Source organism: Copadichromis virginalis, linkage group LG1 (genome assembly GCF_057382275.1).
Source record: "Copadichromis virginalis isolate Kocher_CV1m ecotype Utaka linkage group LG1, C_Virginalis_male_GT1.1, whole genome shotgun sequence".
Classification (NCBI taxonomy): domain Eukaryota; kingdom Metazoa; phylum Chordata; class Actinopteri; order Cichliformes; family Cichlidae; genus Copadichromis; species Copadichromis virginalis.
In genome coordinates, this window is record NC_140618.1 from 21,142,602 (window position 1) to 21,163,684 (window position 21,083).

Consider the following 21,083-nt stretch of genomic DNA (forward strand, 5'->3'; position numbering starts at 1 on the left):
TATGTGGCATAGATTCAAAAAGGTGCTGGAAACATTCCTCAGATGTACACTTGGTACTAAGGAGCCTGAATTTTGCCAAGAAATTTCCCACACACTATCAAACCAGCCTGAATCATTGATACGAGGCAGGTTGGATCCATGCTTGCGTGTTGTTCAGAACAAATTCTGACTGATCAAATGCTGACTGATCCAGCACAAATTGAGATTCATCAGACCAGGCAGTGTTTTTCCAACCTTCAATTGTTCAATTTTGGTTATATTCAAGTTATACAATCATGTTTCATGTTTTTAGCTTCCTGTTAACAGGTATAACCAATAAAGTGGCGAGTGTAATTCTTATTTGTCTTTCTGGGTTTTTAGCTCCAAACTTACACAGTTTTGTAGAAGTATTTTCGAAGCAAAAACAAGCACTGCATCAGGAAGTACTAACTGTCTCGGTAATAATTTCCTCCCCTATGGAAGAAGAAATAATGCAGTGCAGAGTTGAACAGAGCTTCCTCGCTCTGTTCGTGGACTGTTTTTGGCTTATTGATCAAACATGTAGTACTCTGACATGTCCATCTGCATCTAAAGGACAATGGTCACTCTTTCGAGGATGCCAATGTTCACATTTTGGAAAGAGAAGCCAGATAGTTTGAAAGAAGAGTGAAAGAAGCCATCTATGTCCACTGTGAACGACCATGTTTGAACAGAGGCGGTGGCTTGCAACACCAACTGTCTGCCATCTACAATCCAGTTTTGAGATCCCTTCCCAGACACCTTAACGCCCACTCACATCCTGGACCATTTGACCTCAGGAAATCACATGATAGGGTGGGGCCAGGTTTCACAATGAGCTCACCCGAAACCTTGGCTGATTGTGACCTACACCCGTTTTCACACCTTGGCTCGTGTGATTAGGTAAAGGATCATTAGGGGATCCTTTTGTCCCTCTCAGGGGGACACTCCCACAGGGTTTAAATCTGGGACTCTCCACCATTTGACCTTAGAACTGAAGAAGCTTCTCAGATGAGAGGTGAAACGTCTTCAAGCAACTTAAAGAAGTCCAGATGCTTTTCTTTCCAAGCTCCTTAGACTCTGACATGTAGTACTTTGGATTACAAAAGCATCATAATCAGTACATACTCCAGCATAATAAATAAAACTGACCATGCATACAAAACAGCACAGAAAATATCATTGTCTTGTAGCAGTGTCCTCCGTACACCATCGATTTTTCACACATTTGGAGTAACAAATTGAAGAACTAACAGGACTTCTCTCAGACAAAGAAAAGACACTTGCTGCAGCAAGCATTATAAAATGGTACCAGGATCAATCGACGGAGTAATAAAGTGACATGTAATTTACCACCTTAAATAATTGCCTTTTTTTGCTCAGTTAGTTAAACTCTTAAGGGTGGTCAAGAATTCTCCCTTTGAGTACAATTGTAATTCTGCAGGACAGCAAAAATCTTTTTTTTCTCGCATGTTTCTTTTCAGTTTTCTTTGTAGCTACTTCAATAAATTAAAGGAGGTGAATAAATCAAGCTGTACTAGAAAAGAGCGCATCGAGTTGTCTTTTAATTATGACAGGCTTGAATGGAAGCTCGGCACTTCGCTGCGTGAACCTTGTAGAAATTAGATACTACTGTTGATGGAAGCACATATTTCTAAAGGATGTAAAGGTAACATAACAAACTTCATTTAGTTTATAGTGTTACCTGCTTGTGCCACATGTAAACACAGTCATAGTACTGACTTTAAAAACTAAATTTTGTTTCTTTGTGCATTTCCCCAGTTGAAAAATTCTCTGAAGACTGATCTGTGTCTGGACCAGGGGCCTGACAATGACAACATGCCCATCCTGTATCTCTGCCACGGGATGACACCACAGGTTAGTGCTCTCCTAAACATCCTCTCTGTCTCCGCTTCACTTCAGCATGGAGCAAATACTAAAACTGAATATAATACCTATATATCTTGGGTTGTCTTACCCAAACTTGTTTTATCTTATCAAGATAACCTTAGCAACAGTCCCGGGTGTTTTTAAATACATATTAAACTTGTCTCTAATCGCAATACACCTCAATTTAGCTGTGAACCTTCCTGAAGGAATTCAGCTCGGAATAAAATTCCACATTATCAACAAAACAAGTTGCAAAGACCATGTTTTTGATTACAATATTTTGTACCTTGATCTTTTTCTCTAGCTTTCTGTTTACACTCTGTCTTTTTGTTTTTAATCAGTTTTTATTTGCTGTTTGTCTGAACTGCTTATTCAGGATATATGTCAGCTCAAATAGGAGGGAGTTTGTGTCTTCAAATGTTAGTACAGCGTGATTATCATTTGCTTTCTCCAGTCTCTCCCAGCATATCGATTCCATTACATCTGAGCAGGTTGTTTTCAAACTGTTTAACCTTGCTGTGATGGTTGTAAACTTGTCTCATAGAGTGTGGTTTGATCTGACATTATCCCTCTCTATTTAAATGAAACTACTGGATGTGCTTCAGACTCAGTGTGGCCTGTGTTGATGTTTACACCACTGTACAATTTAAAACTCATCCCAGAGAAATCTTCGGTGATATATCTGTAAGCTTTAGGAATGTTAATAATTATTATTTCCTTATTCTGCTTAAACAGCTCTTTTTTCAGGCCTAGATAACTAAAAACTTGTTAATTATAAATCTGTTTTGAGCTATAAATCCAGGCATATCAAACAAAGGATTGGAGTAGCACCAGCATTTCTAATGAGATTAGGGATCTCTGCTGCAAGACAAATCTGGTCTGCTCTATTTTTATGTTTCAGTGTTACATCATCGGGAGGAATTAGTCCCTGGATTGCTTTTATATTGGTACAGATACAATGACTGTTGCAAATGCATGCTCTAGTCGGTCAGAATGAGTCATTTTAAGCGTCAGCTACTTTCTGCAGATGTTGCTTTTATAGGCTTTGTGTCCAAAGTGCTGTGGTAAAAGCAGTACATAAATGTGCTAAAAGAAACCTGCCAAGGTACACATGAAAGAAAGAGTAATACAAAGCTTACACTCCCACAGTAGAACATGTTGTCAGCAAACATACAGCCCTCCAGCTAGCTCGAGCAGTAATAAAACATACCGACTTAAGCACAGCAACAACAGAAGCCACTGCCACAAAGGCCTGGCAGCTTGCACATTTCCAAACGTGAGCAGCACTGATTTTTTTTTTTTTTTTAATCACTCTTATCAGATTTGTTTAATGCCTGGTGCAAAAGAGGCAGGAAGTAATTTGGGAATTAAGAGACAAATATGATTAGAGTAAAAGTAATACAATCTAACTCTGTGTTTTTAATAAAACTTTAATAAAAGAAAGTATTTTGAGTATCTTTGACTGATAATAGAGGGGATGATGTGGGTAATCTGTACCCCAGATCCACATAGTTCCTGTGTAATTGTCTGCTTCAAGCTCAGTTTAACTCTGGAACTCTGGTGATTTCACTACTCCGTTGATGTTTGCACCTCTTTAACATTTAAATTCTGCTACACAATTAACGTGTTCACCTTTGAGCTTTGTTTTTATCCCTTTGTTTTAAGCTTCCAATATACATACCGGATCCTTTACTTTTGTAAGTCTACTAGTAAACAATGTGAAAATACTAGAGTCACAGTTCTGCTCATGTAAAACCACAGCGTTGACAGCACAACGTGTAAAGCTGTACTCGCTCTGCATACAAAGGGGTCTAGTCAGACACTTGATACTGATCCATTGATGTGTAAGTAGCATTTTATTCTTTTTTTATGGCTGGTCAAGGTGGAGGCGTGGAGCTAATTTTAACTGTTTTCTGGACTACACAGTTAGATACTGTGGCAGCCAATGTGGGTGTTGTGCCCCTCCACTGGGTCACTAGATAAATCTGGTGAGTTGATTAGCGGGAGAAGGGAAAAAACAAAGCGACATTAATTTCTTTTTATTGCTTTAGGCGTCCAGCTGCATTTTCTTTTTTGTTAAAGGTCATATAGTTTTATCTTTTTGAAATATCTCTGGTAAAAAAAAAATGAGTGCTAACATAACATGTTTTTAGTTTTTTAAAAATGTAATTAATTAATCAAAGAGTTTCGAGTTTACTTATTTACCTTCCACCCCTGCACGATTGAGCACATTCAAATCATCGGTACACAGCATAGCACATTATGTTTGTTCAAGACGTCGTGTTTTTCACTCTGTGCTCTTCACCAAACCAAAGCAAGTTTTGTGTCAGTGAATACATAACTCGTTCCTTTGCTTCATTCTTGCAAATGATTTACAGCTTTGTCAGCTTAATATGAGCAAATATTTGCCCTTGGAAAAAAGCTGTTGGGAAGGTTTCCATCAGAGAAAGCACAATTATTTCTCTCCCCCCCCCCCCAATTCCTGAATTAACAATGAGCTTCTTTTGTTGCCTCGCCTCGTCTATCTTTTAGCCTGTGTTCAGTCAGGAAAGCAGTATAAATATGCATCTTTAATGCATGTAAATCAGCCTCACAGATCTCTCTTTCATACTGAAAGAAAACCCAAGAGCAAGCCTCATTTGCTGCATAGTTTAACACCTGTATAGCATATACAGCTGGAGAAGGGCCAACCACGCCAGTCTGAACATGCACAGTAAAGGAGCATGCAGTTTGCTTATAGCTGGGTTTTGTGTTTATTTCAGAATGTTTACTACACCAGTACTCAGCGGCTCCACATCGGGCTCCTCAGTCCCACCATTGATGACGATGACAACAAGTGCCTGGTGGATGTGAATAGCAGACCCCGCCTCATTGAGTGCAGCTATGCTGCAGAAAAGCGTATGAAACTCCACTGGCTCTTCACTCAGGTAAAAAAGAAACCCACAGCACAGATCTTCAGAAAAAGCCTTAAATAGCTCTTCCAAACACTTCCTGGAAAACTCATTATCACATTATTACCATCCATCATTTTAGCACCAAATTTTCACTGAAAGTATAAATTGTGGCTGTTGTTCATTCATTTTGCAACACATAGCAGTGACAATTGTTCTGTGGTAAACACAGATACACGCAGATATTAAAATGTGTATGTGTATGAACATAAGAGGAAAAGAGGTTTCAGTAAATCCCCTCAAACAATAGAAAGTGCCTGAGAAGAAAGTCAAAGAAACTGTACTAAAAAAAAAAAAAAAAAAAACAGGAAAAAAAACCCAGAATCAATGAAGCTTAATCTCACCTTCCTTGTTGGTCAGGCCATCAGACTTTATTCACATCCATGGGATGTTTTTCTCGAGCCTGTGAAAGAAAGTTGTGTTTATAGTTTTGTAAAAATGGTGTCATAGCAGAAAAAGGGCATTCACACACTTAGTTTAGTTTAAGTGTTAATGGTGTCCTGGTTCCAGGGCCGTGCGCTATCTCTGAGTGCTGAATCATTCGTCTATATATGTAAGTTTGGGTTTTCTATATTGTAGTATTTAAAGTTTTGACTCATCCGTTTTGGGGTTTGAATTCTTGTAATGGTTTTATTTTGAAATCCCTGTCTTGGTTTTATTATTGCTGTATTGCTTTTCAGTTTTGGGATATTATTACCTTTTTTCTCAACGTTTTCTTTGTTCAGTGTTATTTTTCTTGTCTAAGTATTTAGTTGGGTCTTTTTGTTATTTCCCATTTTGTTTTCGTAGTTTGTGGTGTTAAAATTGAGGTTTTTTCTTCCTACTGTCACCAAGTAGCTGGCTCACATGGTATGATCTGATTGTTGGGGTTTTCTCTGTATTATTGTAGGGTGTTTACCTTACAACATAAATCACCTTAAGGCGGCTGCCGTTGTGATTTGGCGCTATATAAATAAAACTGAATTGAAAAATAATTAAGGGAGCACTTAAAATCTGACATTCCATTTAAAGTACATAGACCTGTCTTCCCCTTGTCCTTTGTCATGTCATTTTCTAAGTCCAGTGTGTGTTCCTGTTTTGTGTCTGTGCTTGGATTGCTTTTCTCTTTGTGTTTTTTGGATGTGGTTCTCACTATAAAATGCTCGCTTCTCTGTCTCCTGCGTTATGCATCTTGGATCCCCTAAAATCTACAGTCCACACAGTCAACTGTTTGGTTTTAGACTTCAAGCATCAGTTTAAGTATTCAGGAAAATATTATAATCATGTAGGTGGCTAAGTTACAATTTAAGTTCTCTTCAGCTAATTTGGACACAAAGACTCACTGAAAATTAATGACTGTCTCACTCCATTAGTAGCTCAGTGGTATTTCAATAGAACTGGGGGGATTTTGATTTACTTTGTGCTTTCATTTGGCTCCACATATCCTCTGCTTTGCTGTCAGAGTACAATCAGATTCATTTTTATGTATAAAATCCCAAAATAGTGCTTTTAAAGAGGCTTGCTGTAACAAGGACAGCACAGTTTTCACTCCAGTGCCTCTAGACCTGTGTCTGTTTGGTTTGGCATAACAGACACACGCTCAAGATCATATGTCACACATTCCCTTGTTGATCTTAACGTGGCAGTTTTAGTTAACTTTGTATAATTTAGTAAGTGGAATGAGGGCATATCAGCCAGGCTGGAGCATACGTCTCTGAAATGTGCCATCAATTATTGACACAGTTTTAGCTGCACAAGGAGTCAAACTTCAGCAGAAATAGATTGCCTTGATGCAGCTTCTCCAACTCTGAAAGAAGGAGTGCTCTGCAAATAAGAGGGAAAAAACTTTGATTTATCTTAATTCAAATGCTGCACTGTTCTGCACAAAACCTGGTTAGATAAAGATATTTTTAATCTCTTTCTAATGAAATGTGGAAAATTGCCTCACCTCCTTTACTTACTCTAAAAGCCTCTCATTAGCCACAGTGTGATTTCCATTGTCCTCAGTTTGAGAAATAAATGAATTGTTTGCTTTCATGTAGATTACTCACATGGTGGTAGATTAAAAACAAAACTTAAATCGTAGAGTTTGGTTTGGTTGTATAATTTGTGGGCGATGCATTTTTTTTAAATCACTGTTACAATTCAAGTATCAGCCGCCCTGTCTATGATATGTATCCACACATTTTAAGAAGGCGTACCAAGATTTCATGTAGACAAGTTGGCTGATTAAAACCCCGAGTTTCTACTTTTATCACCCAGTGTTACAGATTTACAGTGATTCTGGCTTTTATAATGGCCAAGTTCCAGCTCTGTGAATCATCGCCCAGGTCTTTGGTTTGTTCAGCAATTCCAATAAGTCTTGCATTGTGTTTATTGACACCTGTTTTCCCAGTTTGCAAATCAATGGGATAATTGTTTTGCAGGCATGAATAAGAATAAATATGTCATCCCTCCATGCAAGAGCCAGAACAATAGCTGCATCCCCAGATTAAGTTACAATTGCATTTATATAATTATCCAAAAAAGACATTTATAAAGGTATGAACATACCCTAAGTTTTATCATTATTTTATCTTATTTTTTAACACACTGTAAATCTGGAGTTTACATGTTTTAACTGGTAATTTTTGGGCCAAAGACATGCATGTTAGGTTAATTCAGTGGTTCCCAAACTTTTTTTGCTAGGCCCCCTTTGTTTTACAACAAAATCTTTTTGTTTTTTATTCATACCACTTTTTTTAGCCTTAGCTAGTTTGATAAAAACTAAAACTCCAGCTGGAGATAATGGGCTTATGAAGGTCATTATCAACTTTCTCTGTTAAACCCAGTTTAGTGCTTCAAGCTCTGAGTTTCACATGTCATTTGATGTTTCCATCCATCCATTTGCTTCCGCTTATCCTTTTCAGGGTCGCGGGGGGCGCTGGAGCCTATCCCAGCTTTCATAGGGCGAGAGGCAGGGTACACCCTGGACAGGTCGCCAGTCTGTCGCAGGGCCAACACACAGGGACAAACAACCATTCGCACTCACATTCACTCGAACATTCACACCAATTTGGATTATCCAATTAACCTATCCTCACAAGCTGCATGTCTTTGGACGGTGGGAGGAAGCCGGAGTACCCGGAGAGAACCCACACAAACACGGGGAGAACATGCAAACTCCACACAGAAAGACCCTGGCCTGGTGTTGGAATTGAACTCAGGACCTTCTTGCTGTGCAGCAACAGTGCTAACCACCGTGCCACCGTGCTGGCATTTGATGTTTCATCAGCAAAAAAAATGATAAAAAAGATGCTGATGATAAAGTGGTCATTAAAAAAATAGTAAAATGCAATACTTACAAATAGGATAATGCTGCAGAAAATCATTGATCTTGTTAATATTACACAGAGCAGTATAATAAGCATTTTATTTCAAGTTTTATTATTTTATCACTCGCTGAGCACTGAGTGTGCTCTCAGTACTGCACATTAGAGCTCTGAAACTCTAATCTGGACACATTTGAAGAGGAAAGAGACACAAGGAAGACATTGTGGACATATTGGCAGATCATTCTAATCTTTTTTTGTGTGTTCTCTGTTAAGAGACTTAAAACCAGATTAGAATGAAATATAACATCACTTATGATATCTGCATCACCACTCCCACGACATTGATATGCACATTTTGCGCTTCATTCAGTGGTTTTAGTAGCCGTAGTGTTGGGAGGATAGTAGAATGCTCCCAAACAGGTTATGTGTTCAGCATTAGTTACCATGGTGATTCAGCCAGGTAAAAAGAGAGACATTTTTTGTGGCATAGCTTCCTAAGCAACCTCGCTTCATAATACACCCCTCAGCTCTTCTGCATAATTTATGGTGTCCATTTGTAAATGGATTTCCATATAGTTAGCTAAGAGAGAGGTATTTTCCTGCACATTCCTGAATGTGGATGATGCTGTCTATTGTTGAATTCTGATTGGTTGACAAGTGGGTCGGAATAGGAAAGAGAGTGAAGCATGACTAAAAAAATATATATCAAAAATCAAAAAATACAGCATGACAAATGCAGACAGTGGTAGTCACTGTGCAAACCTTTCAGTGCTTTTTATATTTTATTTCACTTCAGCTTCTTATATGTTCTAACTTCGCTCTTCTCTAAGGCTGCCTGATGGACCAGAAACAGCAAAAGCAAGAATAGGCGACAGACCAATTGTGTCACATACTTTGTGCATGATTGACAACATCTCTGCAAGTAGACGGGCCGTCCACAGACTGCCTGTGGACTGGAAGCATGTTGTACTTCAGCCTTACAGATGTACAACCTGACACAGGAGGACGGGCTTTAATCCCAGCTTTCATTTCAAATATCAGAGAACATTTATAAACAAACCTCAAATAGTGTGATGTTCAGAATGACACAAACGTAACCTGAAAAAATAAAAATAAATGAAAAGGGAAAAGTGTTTTGGGGGGTTATATTGCTACTGCACACCCCCTCAATGCAGTCAGCCCACGGGAAATACCAAATTATTTGTTGCAATATTCTTCTACATCGTATCACAGCTACAGCTGTCGCTATATCTGCTTATGGAGAAGACATGTGTGCCCCTCTGGTACCCTTCACCTCATGCAATAGCTGTGCCTCGTGTTTAATGCCCCCCTCCCCCTCCTGTGGAAAAAATCCTCCTCTTCTTGGTTAGGGAAACCTGACAGTTTGAAGGTGTCTGCTCTAAATAGAGCAGCCATTGTTCTCTATATTTGAAGTCTAAGCTTATTAGACATTAACTGTTATGTAAGCAGTGAGAATTTAGGATACTGTGGGTAAGTTAGTGCAATGGCTGGTTACACTAAAACAAAGCCACCTTATTAAATAATAGCAATAATCATATCTCGGTGTAGGTCCTGTTTACTGGGGTTCGAGCACCCTGATGATGAGCATAGGGCTGAAACTGTGGAAGTAATAGAGCTCATTTTCCATTTTTTGCTTCTGTAGTCAGATTTCATTATGAGATTTGACCTTGCAAATCATATCTTAACAGTATCTTAAATGAATAGCAGGCTGTTGTCATATAAAATATTCTGTTTCTATATCAGGAATGGGGATCTGTGCCTATACAGCTCCAATCCTTTAGGTTATTTCCTTCATTGTGCCACACAGTGCCCCATCGGGTGGTGCATGTCTTAATGGTCTTTAAATGTCCACTTCCAGAGTTACTGCAAATCTGCTATCTGTAAAAATGTCTCTTGGACTTCACACATGGGCCAAAACTCGTGAAGACATTGAAAGAATAATTTAGCACCAGGTCTGTACAGGCTGTCCAATCCTTGGGTCTTTTTCCTCCCACATCCCTTTGCATTCCTCTCATAGCACTGAAAAGAGCTCTCCCCACACAGCCCTCTCCACACTGTATTGACGGTTGAAGGCCTCCTCTTCAGTCACTTGCCCTTTGTCAGCCCTGACACTGTAATGAGAAAATCCTGCCTCATTTCATGAAGACATGCTTCAATATTTTTACTGAGCTGATGGTCTCATTCTGTTCAGACTCTGGCAGCAGATGTCATATTAAAGTTTATAAATTGCTGGACCTTAGTTTTTGCTCTTCCTCCATATGTCCCATCCTCCAATAAATCAAAGACTTGTCTATTAAATGAAGGGTTTTTTTTAAACAATATTGTAATAGCTCTGAAACCTAATATGAGGTGTTTGTGTCCTTCATGCCCTGGTTTCAATTTCTCTTCCTGTTTGTCTGGGATGTCTGTTGTTGTGTTTGTGTCTCGTTTTCCTCTTTTGAGTCAAGCCTTTTTTATCCAGAGCCTTGCTAGGAAAAAAGCTAATGACAAAGCTGGTAATCACGTTGCTGTTTTTGCCCTTAACCATGCTGATGCTATCTGGTGGCCCAGTGAGGATGGTGTGAATCAGCCAAAAAAAAAAAACCCCAGCTTAGGGCTCCTCAGTAGCTTACATCTATAACCATTCACAGCAGTGTGGGTTTAAAAAGAGGCAGGTTATATTGTGCACACATTTTTTTGTCTCTTCTGGATTCTGGCACAATTTTAACCAACCTGCTTTTATCTTTTCAGGGAGGATCCATTCAAAACAGGAAATCAAAGAGATGCCTAGAGCTTGTAGCAAGCAGTGACAATGAGTTTGGCTACCAACTGGCTCTGCAGAAATGCACTGGACAGAAATGGTTCATCACAAATGTGCTGTTTAGCAGCTCCCTATGACTGACTGCCGAAGGAAACACTGGAGTCAATAGCAACTGGACTGAATGAAGTCGTCTCTTTTGTGTGCATTTGTGTATGCAAGTGTGAGTCTCTGTGTGTGAAAGTCTGGGAAGCGGGAGCACTCATTTTGAGAGCCACGATGTCTTCTAAAGAGCCGGTCGACATCACATCATAAATGTTAAACATTTTATTTTGCCTAAAGGAACAGCCATAGTTGGCAGATATTTTTCAGATCTGGCAATGTAGTATATTTAGTATATTTTGTGGTAAATACAGTACAGTCAGATTTTCGTTGACTTCAAATATGTAATGGGTACTTGTTAATATTTGCTACTGTGTAGCAAGCTTTCAGAATCTGTCCCTGCTGTAATTATTTTTTATTTTAGTGTCTCGGGTTTGTAGGTTTATTATGCGATTGAGCTGTACAGTTGTGGAAAATATTGAAATAAATCTGAAATTGATATTTTCTAAATGTAAATATTTTTGAATATTTGTAATATATAACGTTGAAATAATGCCTAATAATTATAGAGTGCAGTGCCTTTTTTTTTCGAGGTCAGTATTTGAAATAACCTGGGGACGAGGCGAGTGGCACAGACTGCTTCCAACATGCCAGTCCTCGTTACTATTCACATTCAAGCAGAGCTCAGTAAACCATGGCATTAAATATACATGGAAACCCACTTTCATCAAAAGGACTTCCCCACTAACACGTCCTAATATATGCAATAAGAGAGCCTCGGCACGCTTGAATTTTTGAATGAAAGAACTCTAAAACAGTGTTCCCATGCACATTGCTTTTATCTTCTTTTAGCAGAGCTCTTGTCTTGATTGCCCGCTGATGCACTCTGTAAACCTTCCTTTCACCTTTAAGCTGGGCATGTCTGTTAATAGGGGTTCTTTGTTTGGATATTTGCTAAAATTCATTGTATTTAATGCATATTTCACCCTTGTTGATTTAGCACATAATCGTGTGCCTCAAAATAACTCAATAAAGGGTTTACAAAGTACACAGCAGAGAATTAAATTCCTGTAAATGTGGAGATGTAGCTACATCTAAATGTATCCCACAGAGATGGAGCTGTGGAGCTGCTCTTGTCTGAGAATCAATGAGTCACATTCAGTTTCTCAGAAAAGCGCTGGCCTGGTTTTGATGAAGCCACAGTGATAATATGCCTGTCTTCCCTTTGAGATATAGCATTTGCAAAATTACACTTCTCGTGCTATGGGAATTAAAAACTGACTTTTAACACGAGCAAAAATTGACTTTTAACTTTTTTTTTCTGGCGTTCCGCATAGTGAGAAAAGTTTTCTTCAATTTAAACTTAGCAGCTCTGATTTTATCTTGTACAAGTATATATCAGATATTTTTAATAACTAACATGAACCACAGGGCACTGAAGGAAATGTGTTTACAGTTGAGTAAATGAAGTGGCTCTCTAGGTGAAAATGTGTCCAGCAAAAACATTTGAGTTCCTGACTCCCCACCATTTTTCTCCCTGCTTTACTGATTAAATTGATTTTTCTTTCTTTTTTCCCCACACAGTTCAAACTTAAAGTCCGACATAATGCTGCTGAAACCTTTGTTTATGTTGTGGGACATTTCTTGTACAGATTAATGAATAATGATTTCACTCTTTGTTTAAGAAGAAAATAACAATTTTGTGTATTTTTAAGTAATTTTCTATGTGTTATAAAAGGGAGGACAGAAAAAATAACTGCAAATATGAAGCTGAGCATCATTAACAAAAATTACTAAATTCAACAAATGTTATAATAAAGTCTAGAAAAAAAACACTAGCATAAAATAGCATGAGGGACAAAGGCAAGAAGCACAGACGTGGAACACAGGTAATGGTTACAGATGAGCTGACAAAGACCTAAGAAAGCACATGAGCTAATTAAGGCAGGAGGGCAAGGTAACAAGGAACAGGTGAAACTAATCGGGACTGATCAGGCAATCACAAAGGCAGCTCAGGGAAGGAAACCAATTTAAAAACAAACAAAAATGTAAAAAGCCATAGAGAAAGGGAAAGAAATGTTTTCACATTAGCAGAAAAAAGCGCTGTAACTATAACCCTGTAAACCTTACCCAATCTCAGCATGGTGACAGCTGCTAATGGTTAACCACAAAACCCTAGTAAAACCCTATGTTATAACTTAACGCTGTAACCTGACATTTACCTCACTGGAAATGACCTGCACGTCACATAAACGCAGTTCACAGTAACTGTTCCGGCAGTTCCTTACACTCTCAGAAATAGGGGTACCAAAGTGAACCAAAAAGGGTACAAATGCTTGTCGCTGGGGGTGTTCCTTTTTGAAGGACATTTCTGTACCCTTTAGGCTTGGTACATTTTTGTACCTTATAAAGTTGTACCATCTGAAGTACAATCATGTACTTTCCTAAGACATAAATGTACCTTCAAACTATAGTACAGAAATGTTCCCTTGAAAAGGGTACAATAGGGTACCTATGAGGGTACCCCCCCAGCGACAACCTATTTCGTACCTAAAGAGACAAAAATGTACCCCCAATAGTCCAAAATATTTGGTTATTTAACTATTTATTTTCGATAATAGAATCACATCAAAGCATTTAAACAACCACAGGAATACATCCTTGATTACATTCATACATTGCCATAGGACATGTTAAGAAAAATACATTCATTTAAAAAAAAGTAAACAATCACATAAAGACATTAAACACCTGAACACAATGTTTTGACGGATCACAGAGATGTCATGTATTTAAAAAACTGTCCACACAAATGTTTTGCTCTACTTCATCAAGCCAGAATATATATATGTCATATATATAGACAAAGTGGAAAATGTTCTTGCAATCACGTCACACAGAATACCTCAAGGACACAAACAGTCTATCATCAACTAAATAGGTGTCTAGAGCTTGAAAATCTAATTTATTTCCTGGATTGAACAGGATCTAGTCATTGTCAACTGCCACTTGGTAAGCATGGAAATGACATTCATAAGTGCGAGGAAGTAACAGTTTCCCACACAATACCCAACAAGTATCAACATTCAAAATATACTTGATTTTAAAGAATATAGGTATGGCTTCAGTGTGTACATGGCCAACTACAAAAACATCCTCAAGTTCATATTTGACACTGCTGACAGATATAGCAGACACACGCTGAAGCACTTTATCCTGAAAATGCACATCTGTAAAACTTTTGTTCATTTCCAGAGCATTCTGTAAGTCACCTGGCAGAGATGAAAATGGCACACTGACACTTGTGCTGAGTGAATGTTCAAAGTCAACAAGCAACCTACCTGAAGAAAACTCCCAGCACTGTTTCATTTGATGACGATTGCTAAGAGTTGCAGTGATGTTTACAAAGTTTTTGCATTTACTCGCTATATTTTTGAAATATTGATGCTTGCTTTCATATCTCATACACCATAAAGGGCGAAGAGGACCATACATCAAAATCAGCCTTGGGTAGTGAATAAGGTAGTGACACTTGGGTGTTAAAACATTTCCAAAGACTTTTGTAGTCATTTCAAGAAATTCTTGAATAAGCAGGTTTAAATGAGCAAGCTCATCTTTTCTCACATTTGTAGCCATTACACGATCTACGATTTCTGAACATAATAAGAACACATGCCAATATGGAGTGCCAGGTGGAACATGGGGAGCCATTAAAAAAGGCAAGAGCCTGAAAAGGCACCATTTTTGACTGGCTGATCCAACTATGTTAGAATTTCGAAGCATCTTTTCCGTCAGTGGCACTGGGCTGTTCGGCTTGTCATTCCTCCCAAACTTCACATTTTTCAGCTCATCATTGATTTCATATATGGTGATGTGCTTTTCCCTGTGAGCTTTACAAATAACCAAGTTCATTACCAAAGGAATAACCCCCTCCAGCAAGTCGTGCATTACATCTGGGGGAAGAGACTGGGTCACATCAAAATAAGGCAGTGCATCAAATGTACAGTTACCATACACACCGTACAAAGCAGCACTCTCTGGGTTGTTTTCCACACAGTTTATGTGGTACTCATGTACTTTGGTTGTTCTAATAACAAAATGGTCCTCACAAAAGTGCTGTTGTATCTCCGAGTGCGAGGCCATACAAAATCGGCATATTCTGCCTGTATTGAAAGACATTGAGAAACGCCCAATCATATGAGCAGAAAGGTTGTCGCATGAAATGGTAGCAAGAGCAGCATGAACTGTGTGCTCTACTTCATCGACACAGATAGTGAAACCCTCTGTGGACAGCATCTTCAAGTCAGTTATCAAGGGCTGAAGTATAGTTTCAAGCCCACACTCTTTTAAATGTGAATGGCGAACCAGTAAGGCTAAATGAATGTGACTCAACTTTGAGCGATGTTTTCCACTTATGTTTCCTATAGTATAATAAAATGCACAGATTTTGTATTTATTTCGTTTTGCACCAAGTGGGTTCACAATTTCAAATTCATCTTCATAAAAATGAAGTCTTAGAGCTTGAGGATGGTCTTTGAAAAATGAGTGGTCTTTAAAATACATGCCATCTTTGTAATCAGTCAAAACATCATCATCTTGATTTCTGTGGTTATCCAGAACAATTTGTTCCCACACATCCTCCACCTGACAGTATTTGTTTAATACCTGTAGGATTGGAACATACGAATAACTACCAATTTTCACACCAGAATGGTCTCTTACTGTGTAACTGATAGGTTCTGTCATGTTCATTTTTGATTTGCAGTGTTCTTTTATCATAAATGGTGAACGAATTGAATCACATGCTTTCTGGAAAAAATCTGAAGTAGACAAAACCTGCTCAAGTTCTGGACAATCACTGAGGCGGAAACCATGTTTATCCAAATGATAACGAATAAACGAGTCGTAGTTTTCTTTAAAAAAACACAAAAGAAAACTAAGATCATCAACGATGTCTTGCTGAACAGAGTGTGGAAGGTTATTTTTTTCAGTACATTTGAGAATAAAGCTAAATAAATGATCTCCTAAATTATCAAGCAAACTGTCCATACTAGGTGGTGTGGGCTGCTGAACTGTGTGCGTCTCGTCTGAACTGTGTGTGTGTGGGTCTTCAACCTCTTTGTGTGCATGGTTTTCAAATCCATCTTCAACTACCTCAAGGCTATTCAAAACAGAGGGTTTGTGTTTGCGATACACATGGCGTCGAAAAGAGTGATACTTGGAAAAAGCTGCCTGGCAGTCATTTATTCCACAAGTGTTGCTGAAATGAGGCTCATGTGCGTGTACTAACCCAACATGTATAATCAACTTCCTCAGAGTAAATGCCCTTTTTGAACATTTTGAACATTTGTGGAGTGGGGGCATATTTAATAGAGTTGGTTAAGTACCCTGGCGACACTTACTGGCAGGGGTTTGTCTCCCTGGTCTCCTATGTTGACAATGCAGTTCTGAAGAAAGACGTGTTTTCTTGAAGTATGCAGGGTAGGTCATGTTGAACATGAAGAAGGTGGAGAATGCTGAGATGTAGGCCTCATCCAGCGAGACCTTCTTCAGTGGCAAATCCTTGGTCATTTGAAGAACATTTTGAAGAACAGCAGTGAAGTTTTCGCTAAAGCGGCGACAGATGTTGTCTTGGCAGGGATGCATTAAATCAACCTCATAACACAACTGGAAATGAAAAGAGCAGAATAGACAAAAGAATGACATTTTACATTGAGGATTTAAATTTTTGACATGTTTAAAGACACAGACTGGAGATAAATGTAAAGTGCTTTAACCCGTGAACAAAAATTCTAAAGATAATGAACAGATCGATTAATCAGTTAGTACAGAAAATAATAATCAGATTTAGAGACAAAAAATCATTAGCTGTTTCCCCAATCATCTTAACAATTCTTACCCCTGCAGATGTCCCCAGGAATGGATATCTCTTTAATAGGTCCACAGTACACATTCCTTCAGCTACCTCTCGACGTCTCCATGCAAAGGTTTTTGTCATGCGGTCTTTCACCAGTGCTGTGTCAGGATGTAGCTTCTTGTGCTGATCATTTAGCACCTTGATATGAGCATCAACGGAGGCTGCATCTTCCCCCACAAAGCACGAATCCTTTGTCAAAACAGATATCAGTATTATCATAAGTAAAATCTGATAAGTTAATGTTACTCGAAATGCGGTAATTTGTACACCAAATGCTTTGAAAAAAATGCAAAAATGTTGAATAGGAATTGCAAGTTGAGCTGACTTTTGTTAAATCAACTGTGAAGTTCCTTTTTCTATGTTAATGTTATCTGTTAACATGTTTCTTTCAATTAATGTTTACTTTTAGCTTTACAGTGAACATAATAAGACTACATGTTACCTTAGCTCTTAAAGGCTGAGGGTGTGAGGACTTACGAGAGAGGGCTTCAGTCTCTTCAGACAGGAGCTGCTGGATTCCTCTGTGGTCCGATGTTTCTGCGTGCGTCCAAACTTTTCTTTAACCCGGTTCACTTCTTCGTTGCTGATTAGGGGAGCCCGTTCTGCTTTGAACTTTCTCTTGAGTTGGCTGTGCCAGGTGTCCTAGTTGTTTCAAATGTATATAAGTAGTTAATTATGCTTACTTTATATTAATATAATCTATAAAAGAAACAAAAAAGGAGAGGTACTCACATAACCATTTCCGTGTACATCTCTTAAAGGATACTTCACAATCAGGGCTTTGATTACCTGGATGTAGTCTGAGTGGGTTGGGTACCTGTTTCAAACATAAGAAAGACAACCCACAGTGCACTGATTACTCTTATCCTTTCCTGGGGGCTTTTCTGTTCTTCAATTCTTCTAATCATATTGTTATTACCGTAAATAGTATGTTGTAGACCAATGTCAAATCAATGTAGCTAAAGTTGATTTTAATTTTTTAAAAATGGGCGTGGACAAACAGCCACATCTCTCCCAAACTTAATAACATAATAATAACAATAAGCTATCATTGTGAATCTGTCTATATTCCCCAAAAGGAAGTTACAATTAATTCTCTTGATTAATTGTTAATATAAATTAACTGGTAATATAAAAATGTAAGTAAGTGTACTCCCTGCACAGAGCTTACAGCTCTCACATTCGAAAATCCCACTAAGTAGGTGGAATGGTACAAATGTGTACCTTCCATTGTTTAAAATCCCTTTGAGCGGGAAACAAGTTAGATGGGATAAATTTTGCTTAGAAAACGATTTTGTTAATAGCTATATTTACATACTAGCATGTTTTGAGAAATTATTGATTTTTTTACATTTTTGTACACGGTTCGACACTATTTATTGATAAAACACTCGAATACGGCGGGCAGACAGACGTTGAACATTCCACCAACAGTCTAAATAGTCCACATTTGTACCTTTCTTTGTTTAAAACTTAGCTAACTGCTAGCTTTCGCCCATGTTAAATCTAGCTCTTCGGACTTTTGCTAACTCTACTGTAAAATTACACGTTGTAATTTTTATAAAAACACAAAATCACACCCGACTTACCTCTAAATCTTTGCGCCTCGTCGTCTGACACATCAATGCCTTCTTCCATCAACCTTTTAAGGAGCTCCTCCGTGGATAACCCCCTGAGAGTCATTTTCTGTGTCAACGCTAGTCAGCGCGGAGGCGGAGCACTCATCACTGCTGCCTTTTCGGCCTTTGGGATTAATGCGCATTGCGAACTTGACACATGAAAATACAACATTGTGGTATTAATGCGCAGTTGTTTAGAAACCGTTATGCTGTCTTGGCGAACTATATTTGTAACTTACAAAATGTAGTCACCGTAACATAAAAATCTGCTTGACATTTTAACTTCCAAAGAACCTCGGTTTAACTTGATGTTGCAAATTCCATAAAAACCTCACAATTAATGAACAATTCTAGGATGTAGTTAAAGCAAAAAAGTAAAGTCCAAACATAACAGTAAAATGATTTCACGTTTTTGAAAGATTTAAAACATTAAAAAATTATAACTGGAACTTAATAAAATGGAAATGGACCAGTTTTTTTTAACATCATTTGGTTGTGCCTGCATGTCATTGTGTGTGTGTTTTTTTTAAATATAATTTAACATAACTTACACAAAGGTAGGTTACAGATATTCTTTGCATCATAGGATAATTTACGTACAGAGGAGAGGACCAACAGATTTGATTATAACATGTAGCTTTTATGAGCACACTCACATCTCATATGAATTTTACAATTAACCAGGCCCATCCAGATTTTCCCATGCTGACCCATTACCACATTCTGCCACTGCAGTACAGGTCAAAATGGTACAGATTTGTACTTTATTTCAAATTGAACCTTTAAAGGGGCATTTCTGGACTTTTAAAGACCAGTATTGTACTTTTAAGGGAACATTTTAAAAAAATGTACCTATAGGTACAAAAATGTTCTTCTCTCGTACCTCTATTTCTGAGAGTGTATATGCTGCCATTAATCGACTGTAAGTGAATGGACCACCACCAACTAGTGTTTTCACAGCAAAATTGCAGATCAGTGGTCATGCAGAGACTTGTTTGATACTTCATGTTCATTGTTCTTCTGTAAATTATGGATGCTTTTAGTGTTCAGAATGAAGATAAACAAAAGCTTGTTTTGGGATTTGCAAACCTTGTCATTGACAGGTCAATACTATATGAACATGCAATGCACTTTACAAAACAGGACTTTGGATTATGGATTGTGCAACAGTTGCTAGTAATCTTTCACATACAATCTTTCAGTAAAACAGAACAATTATGTGTACTTCAAACAAATTAAGCTCTGATTATATTTTTCATTTTGACATGTAATGAGCAAAAACTGCTGCTGAATATAAGCTGCATCAGATCCTCTGCAAGTATGTGATAAGTTCCTGGTAATTTACACGTATTTGAAGTGTAATTTATTTCTTGAGTCATCTTATTTCTTGCATGTCTTTCCTCAATTTAGTTCAGTCTATGATTTTTTTAACACAACAGTTGATCTTTTGAGGAAAAGAAAAATATCTATTTGCACACTTGTTACTCAGAGTCAGAAGTTGGTTACTGCTTTCATGTCATAGAACTTATTGTAGCATGAAGACTGGACGCAGAGGGGAACGGAAAACTCCAGATCATTTCAAAGGTAACAAAATCCATCCATCCCATTTTACAAGGGTTTGTGGGTCAAATCATTTCTGAGCTTTCTGAGCTGAGAGCTTGAGCCAGAGTGTCACTGGTCAATGACACGAAACACTGAAAATCACAGTGTCAAAATTAATTTGGGTCACTATTGCAGTTAAGTGCTCAGAAAGGTTCAGTGCTTAGAAAACCACACCAGGCACAGGTTTTTTGCCCCAGTGTTAATTTTATTTCATTTTTTGTGTGTTTATTATTGTTATGCTTTTGTTATTACCCATATCTAAAATATTGTAATACGGAAAAATCATTATCTCTTCCATAGCTTCTTTAAAGTAAACTATCAATAAGTATGACTATGTCTAGTTTTGCTTTTTGTTATTATGTCCTTTACTTATCTGGATTTTAGTCTCTGTAAGGCCTAAAATTCCTCTTTTCCAGAGTGACCTAGTCAATATGACAGCATATTTCCAATAGATAAAAGATAAAACACAAATCACAAACTAAGGTAATATTTACATTTGTGTGTTTAAGGTCAAATCTCAACTTTAACCTCAGTCCCAACCACCATATTTTAAGTGGGGTAAGAAACAGATTTTAAAAAAGTAAAAATGTGTAGAAACAACCAATTCAGTAACAACTGGTACAGTATGAGTGCTGTACTGACTGTGAGTGATTTTAGCCAATGATTTCTAGGATGCACAGCACTAAACTGTAGAGATATGCAGATTGTATGAACTTGTTCTAACTCAACAAAAAAGCAAATAGGCGCATTTCCCAAAATGCCAAACCATTTCTTAAAATAAAATCTGAGCGCGCCTCCTCTGTTCTCTTTTCCCTCGATATCTCAGTCTCTTTCTACGTCTAACATTCATCTTTTTGCTTCTTATGGGAGCACGCTCTGAGAGACAACCTATCACATCTTGTCATTATTTTCTGCCCTCGACACAGAAGCATGAAACATTGAGGAATATATTCC

General features: G+C 38.0%; 2 protein-coding genes across 2 annotated transcripts in view; one reads left to right on the forward strand and one right to left on the reverse strand.

Moving 5' to 3' along the window:
* galnt18b (UDP-N-acetyl-alpha-D-galactosamine:polypeptide N-acetylgalactosaminyltransferase 18b) overlaps window positions 1–11,501 on the forward strand; it is a 107,499-nt gene extending 95,998 nt beyond the window's left edge. The window contains exons 9-11 of the mRNA XM_085454206.1: window positions 1,780–1,875; window positions 4,650–4,814; window positions 10,883–11,501. Of these exons, the coding sequence (XP_085310332.1) occupies window positions 1,780–1,875; window positions 4,650–4,814; window positions 10,883–11,029 (408 nt within the window). The 3' untranslated portion in view covers window positions 11,030–11,501. The remainder of the gene's footprint in view (window positions 1–1,779; window positions 1,876–4,649; window positions 4,815–10,882) is intronic.
* A 2,078-nt stretch (window positions 11,502–13,579) lies between these two features.
* On the reverse strand, window positions 13,580–18,591 carry LOC146718699 (sterile alpha motif domain-containing protein 3-like). Its single transcript, XM_085465042.1, has 6 exons — window positions 18,498–18,591; window positions 18,133–18,151; window positions 17,641–17,725; window positions 17,386–17,550; window positions 16,891–17,097; window positions 13,580–16,658 (listed from the first exon to the last, which is right to left on the reverse strand). The coding sequence occupies exons 1-6, from the start codon at window positions 18,589–18,591 to the stop codon at window positions 16,371–16,373; spliced, it is 858 nt and encodes a 285-aa protein (XP_085321168.1). The 3' UTR covers window positions 13,580–16,370.
* Between the last annotated feature and the right edge of the window lie 2,492 nt (window positions 18,592–21,083).